At 33.7% G+C, this 7242-nt stretch overlaps 1 protein-coding gene across 1 annotated transcript; it reads right to left on the bottom strand.

The window, feature by feature from the left end:
* LOC121229567 (protein phosphatase 2C 37) lies at window positions 1–1939 on the bottom strand. The gene is made up of 4 exons (XM_041114172.1): window positions 1135–1939; window positions 721–1044; window positions 532–637; window positions 1–454 (listed from the first exon to the last, which is right to left on the bottom strand). Exons 1-4 carry the CDS (start codon window positions 1600–1602, stop codon window positions 111–113), a joined length of 1242 nt encoding a protein of 413 aa, XP_040970106.1. The 5' UTR covers window positions 1603–1939; the 3' UTR covers window positions 1–110.
* Between the last annotated feature and the right edge of the window lie 5303 nt (window positions 1940–7242).

Consider the following 7242-nt stretch of genomic DNA (forward strand, 5'->3'; position numbering starts at 1 on the left):
TGAAAAAACTTCACCCCCATATCTTCTTTTCTTCGAATTTCTCATCAACTTTACATCTTGCAATTAAAAAATACAATATATTTTCAGAATAATAATTATATTTAATTTCATCACAGCGGCTGATTTTTCTTCAAATCAACCACAACAACGCTAACATTATCCGTACTGTGCCTGGCCAAGGCCAATTTTGTTAATAAAATTGAAGCATCCCAACAGGCCTTATCGGAACTCTCGGCTGTGCCACCCTTCACAGCCGCTTCACTACTCGGTGACACTGGTGGCGACAGCGGTTTTTCAGCGCGTAAACACATACGCGCAACTCCACATGCTGTATCATTTGGTACCACATCCCATAACCCATCGCTCGCTAATATCAAACACTCCTCTTCCCCTTTTCTCTTCGTTATTGTTACCTCAGGTTCCGATATAACAAAGGGTTTTAAATAATTATCCCCTGATATATATAAAAAAAATTATTAAATTTAAAATACAAAAATAAAAAAGGTGTTTTTTCTAAAGATAAAAGCTTACCAATTGCTCTGGACATGGCTAACACGCCAAGAACACGAGGTCCATCCCAGTAAATTACTCGGCCACCGGCTTCTTGGATTCGGAGCATTTCGTCGGGTCGGTCCGGCTGAAATAAAATAAATAAATGAATAAATCTTCTGTTTTTTTAAATTTCAGTGAAATTTATATATAGAAAGTAAAATATCTCACCTTGTGATCGTCGGAAAGAGGTAAAGCGACGCCGTTCCGGCATAAAACAGCGCGCGAATCACCACAGTTAGCAACGATGATCTCATCAGGCGTAACGACAGCAACCACTGCGGTGGAGCCAACGGCGTCGCACTGTGGAGTTTGAAGTTCGCATCGGCAACTTGAACGCTCCTTAGCGTCCACCGTCCATTTTTGAACTTCCTTGTCCATTCTCTCAAAGCTCCTCTCCATCGTCCGCTTCCACTCCACCGCCTTCTCTCCGCCGCACGCTTCGATTTCTTCTTTTAATATCTCATGAAATCGATCTTTACACTTCATAGCAACCTATAAAAGTAAAAAACGGAAGTTAGCTAAACCTGAAAAAATTCTCAGTAATAAACTTAAATTTAAGAATTATTTTGAATTTTTTAGTACATGAGAGCAGCCATGGCCGTCGAAGACGCCGTAAAAGTGAATATCCGACGACATTTGAACTTGCCGGCTTTGTTTGCAAAACGAAGGGTGAATCGAAACGGTGTCTTCCATATCTCGTCGCCTTCCGCAAACAGATGTCAGGCCGAACTTCGGCGATTCCTTTTCTTCTTCTACGGCTTCTGATTTTACTGCTCCATTAAAATTTAGACTTCCATTAAGTTCTTGATCTTTCTCAAGCTTATCAGTATCCGAGTTTTGAACAGCGTTATCACAATCACGAGAAGTCGGGCGAACGAGATCGAGCTTCTGACGTTTCCGGCCGTTCTCTAACGGCGGTAGAACAGCAGCTTCGGCCACTAACTTAAACGGTAGAAGCTCCAATCTCCGGCGACGAGAAGCTCTTGAAGTTGGCTCAACCGGAGCCGCTGCTTCACTTTCTCCAACAACTTCACAGCAAATTCCCGCCATTCGATTTGATTACTAATTCTTTTTTAAAGAAGAAAAAAAAGAAAATCAACTGTTTTTCAGTGACGAACAAGTTTTTTTCCCCTTCTTTTCAGATTGAAGCAGGACCCATAAAACTGGCAGAGATTGAAGTTTTTGTACTGAGAGCTCTAACTTCACCTGGGGGCCACACCAAAACTACGGGTAGACTGCCCGTCACCTCCGGGCAAAGCGGTACCCGACACGTACAGTTGGTGTGACGTCGATTTACTGAATTACATGAAGGTAATCAGGCACCGTCCATTTGAGCACATTGGTTGATAATATGCCACGTGTAACTTCCTCCTGAGTGATGTTGAATACTCTAGCCAATGCTTTTACGACAATTATAGATAAAAATGAACCTTGGTTTCTGACACCCATGTGGTCCCATTAATCACTTTATTAAATTTTAGGGAATTCCTACAAAAATATTTTGTAAAATACTTGTATTTTCCTCAGTTGACAGTTGTACAATGAAAGTGTCTACGTAACAGAGAAGATTAGGACACGTGAGGGACCACATGTCAAAGATCTGATTAGAATATCTGAGCTTTCGATGAACCTAGCAATTGACACGTGGTATATGATGACGTGGATCGGATGGTGCGCATAAAGCTCTGGTTTTGGAGAAATATTATAGTGTACCGTCCTCTTTTTGCAATTTTAACACTTACCTAATTTCCCACTTACTCCCCTGTCCTTTTGGAACTCACAATGCCCCCTTTTTAACAAGATTTTTATAGATTCAGAAATTTTATTTTACTTTTTTAAATGCCAATATACTTTAATTAATTAGTTACTTAAAAATTAGATATTTGGTAAAGTTTTAATGTCCTAAAATTATTACTCTTTGAATTGGAACGCATACAATAAACGAAGCACATTAACATTTAGGCGTAGTTTATAAATAATTCTTAAAATTGTTTTTTTAGAAAAAAAACACATTTGGCGAAAGTTAAAATTTTCAGTTTTAAAAAAAAGTGTCTTTAGACCAATTTTTGGTCTGAGAGCAATATTTTTTCTCTCAAAATGTAATTTGTTTAAGAAAACTTTTATTCCATTAGTATTTTTTAGAAACAATACTAAACACATTCTTAATTTACTACAATCTAGTCTTATATATAGTCGTTGAAATTATTTTATAAAGGTATATAATTTCGTATTAATTGTGAATTTGTTTGATTTTATGTTGGTTTCATTGATGTCATTTATTTTAAATTTTAAGATTAACTTGATAAAAATTAATTGTTAATATTATTAACTAATTATAAATTTTTATTTAATTAATTTTAAAATTTAAATTAAACACTGAAATTGAACATTATTATCTTCAAGTATTAAAATAGATAATATGATGTTAGTTGATTTTAATAAAAAAGATGTAAAAAAGAGGGAGAAGAAGTTAAAAATGATTGCAAAAAGGGGCGTAGTTTCTTTGTTAAATACGTGAAAACCCAAAGAACACATGTAGAGAAATATTTGTATTTTTATCTGCCTACGGAAAAAGTGGAAGTAGAACCCCAGGGCCTAGAGTCGTAAGCCACCTTAAAGAGAAAAAGGTTAACAATCAAAGCAAAGGATTCCATCCAGTTAATTGTTGCCACGTAAAAGATTTAGCTGGCAAGCATGAAGTGACGCCTCAAAAAGATCAGTGCCACGTGACTGGAGAAACCATTATTTTTTATATTCCATATATTGGGTTGAAATTTTCACCTAAATCATATGTTTTGAACGGTGGAGTGTAAGCATAAATTGGCTTGGTTTGTGGTGAACTGGGCAGAAGCTCAAATCCGCATAAACCAAGTCTATTTGAGCCTGTTCTGCAATTCATTGTTGAAGCATAGATAATCGTAGAGAATCTTGCTAAATCAGGTCGAAAAGTGCTGAATTAGGCAGGAATTTTTTCCCAAATCCATCCAATTTGTGCTAATTTAGACAATCATTTTTTACTCGACAAGAGTATACAATCTTTAAAAACCCCACTATATAAAGTCTTAAAATCCAAAAAAAAAAAAACACAAAACCACCCCACTTTTAAATTCAAAATTAATCCAATTTATAATTGAGTAAAGTTGGATTAGCAAAATAAAAATATATTATCACATTATATTTAAAACAAATATATATGTTTGAGTTTGCAATTATGTTTCAAAATTAAATAATTTTTAAACAAGTATGTGAATGTATATTGTTGATAATTATAGTGAAACTGTTAATGTAAGAGAAATTAATAATTATCAACTAAATGACATACGTAAGTGATAATTGTAATAGTATCTTTGGATATACCTAGTGCAATGGCCAGGGTTTATGGTACTCTAAGATGTGTTAGGAATCAAGAGCAAAGAGAAAAGATGGCTATTCTTGAGGTGTAATTAAATAATTATAGAATGAATACTAACAACGCTTGTGTTGTTGCACACATAATTGCTATAAACCGCATAATGCAAAATCTAATTTGGATGTGTTATATTGGTCTTAGGCTAGAAATACATAAATATAATTTTTTTATGGGGAACATTTATTTATGTAGAGAATGAAGTTAGGTTAGGCAGATTATGGTACGAAATGTTGATTAAATATTTTGCAATAGTATTGCACTGGAAGGTGCAAAGTGAATTGTCCAGCTTTTTACGGGCAACAACATTCGTAAAACTCTAGGAATTCATTGGATGATAAATTTGGTCTTTAACAAATTATCGGAAGATTTTATAGAATCTATACTAGTGTAGGTAAAAAAGGTCATGCCTCAAGATCTTGTACAACACCGTAATTATAATATTTAGATATGTAAGATCTAAAATTTGAAAATGTTAATTAAATAATTTGATCCGGCCTATTGTTTATTTTACATTTATTAGGTTTAGCAAATATTCATCCAATATTCCCACCATATTATATTGCATATTAGTTATTTAAAATTGAACTTGAAGTTTTATTGATGACATATTGCACTTCAACTATTTATTCAGTACCAATAAGGGCACTCCTTCTTCGCCCTGTGATGTTGATGTCCACATACATCAACCTTTTCTATTTGCTGTTCCTCTTCACCTTAGCAAAATTGAGTATCATCAACCTAAGCTATAAAGCCCCACTCTCAATGGGCTCCACTTCATTCTCTTTATTGATTGCGAACATCTTGGATCATTTTGGACAGTCTCGCATCCTATGCAGACCACAACATATGAAGCACTTCACTAGTTTTTTTTTCTCTTTGACATTCTTCGCTTCAACAGAATGCACAATCGAACCAAGTCTCATCGTTGCTTTGTCTGGCTCATTATCCCCTTCAATGGCAGAAATCATAGACTTCTTTGTACAATCCCTCACCATATGTGGACCATCGCAAATGAAGCATTTCACTATCCCCTTAGGTCTGTTGTTGGGCTTCCAATTCCCATTAGGTAGTTTCCCCTTGCCACCATTCTTACCATTGTCACCGTTGCTATTTCCATCTTCCTTATGGTTTCCCCCACCATTACTCTTCTCTTTGGGTTTGGAAGACTCGAACTTGTCTTTCATCAGACCAAGCTCGGTAAAAGACTCCACTTCGACCATAGATACAATAAGCTTAATGATACCTTGTCGACTCAACTTGTAACGACTCGATAGTTGTGGGTGTCGGGAAATGCATTTTCAAGACTCCGTTACCATAAACCAGACTCGAAAATATTTATTAAAAATATTTATGAAGCTAGTTGTGTGGTTAATTATGTAACACCCCCTAACCCCGAACCGTCGCCGGAACAAAGTTACGAGGCATTACCAGTCGTATCAGACAACTTATGAATAATTCACAAATAAAATAACATTCATAGCATAATTTAATTACTAAATCCCTATATTGAACTATTCAAATCTAAATCATACATTTAAGTGAAACGGGACTCGTTTAAGTACTCCAATTTTTATTTATTTATTTATTTATTTTTTATTTTTATAAATTTTGACAGCATTTCTGCTTATTTTTACAAAAAACCTCCTGCAATTAAACTATATTCATTTCAAACATAACCAATTCAACCAATTTATTTCACCCATTTATTTTCTATCCTAAATACTTTCTAATCAACTTAATCAATATAATATCAATTAAAAATTATCATTGTACTAATTAAATTGAAATGGATAAACTTTTTCATTATAATTTTTAGACCTGCGATACTAATATTTTAAACCATTTATATTCAAAACATAATAACCTTTATACACATCCTAAGTACATACCACATTACCAAAAGAAAATATACATCACCAAAGTTTGTTGAAGTCGGGTCTGGCTTTGGATGCTGGTTCAGTACTTGACTTCTACAACCTGCGCGCGGAAACAACCATACGCTGAGTATGTATATACTCAGTGGTATCACTATATTTCAGTTTATAATTAAATACATTAAATCACACATATACTTTTACGTTACAATCATCATCACTTAATGAACAATTAAATCTTTTTATTTTATCATTCAATTATATATATCATTCTTATTTCTTTATTTCAATTCTCAACTTTCACATATGCCATATCATTCAAATTTAGTTTTATCAGTAGATTTATTTCATTTGCCCTTATTAACTTGACTCAGACTCGGCGGATACACGGATTCCAACCAACACACCAATACGGCACAATGTGCCTTAACGGTACACAGTACCTAATTAGTAATCAGTAACGATAGCAGTAACAGTAACAGTATTCAACACACAAAGTGCTGAATCTGTAACAGTAACGGTAACAATATTCGACACACAAAGTGTTGAATCGGTAACAGTAACGGTAACAGTAACAGTAGTCGGTACATAAGTGCCTGATCAGTAAGCCGGCAAAAACCCGTACTCTTTCATATTCTATGGCATGCCAACTATATCCGACTAGCCGTATTTAAATCATTTTCAGTACAATTTCCATTTCGATTCAATATTAATTATAATTTATTATTTTGATCAATTTTCACAGTAATACAGTAATTCACTTCATTAGAAATTTTACAGTTCAATGCAATATACGTAACATTAATTAGTAATTTCACAATTCAATTCGGTATTCAAAACAATATTCAGTATCCCATAATTCAGTTCAGTATCAATCTAAATTTTAATACCCAATCACAAATTTTATCAGTTCATTAAATACCAACTGTGAAATACTTACCACACATTCATATTAAATTAAACACATATTAATTATAAAGCTCGGGTTATAGTGATACAGACCAGAATTTTTTTTCTTCGAATTTAATCCTCGACGATCTTTCCTTTTCCTTTTTGGGCAGATGCTTCAGGCTCAATATTAGCTACGAACAATTAAAATAATTTCACAATTATTAGCATAACACAATTTAAATGCTGAAATTTTTATCTAACTATTACTTTAATTCCAATTTAATCCCAACTAAACCTATATATTTTTCTTTCTCAATTCATACCTCTTTGCTACTCAATTTCTTGTCAAACCCACATCTAACTATTTAAATTTTATCATATTTTCATAATTTCGAATTTATTTCAATTTAATCCCTAAAACTCAAAACTTATAGCTTAGTTTACAATTCAATCCTTTATTCAATTCCAATTAAAATTTCTATCAAATAGACCCCCAATTCTATCATATGTTCAACA

The sequence above is a fragment of the Gossypium hirsutum genome, chromosome A05 (genome assembly GCF_007990345.1).
Source record: "Gossypium hirsutum isolate 1008001.06 chromosome A05, Gossypium_hirsutum_v2.1, whole genome shotgun sequence".
Taxonomy (NCBI): domain Eukaryota; kingdom Viridiplantae; phylum Streptophyta; class Magnoliopsida; order Malvales; family Malvaceae; genus Gossypium; species Gossypium hirsutum.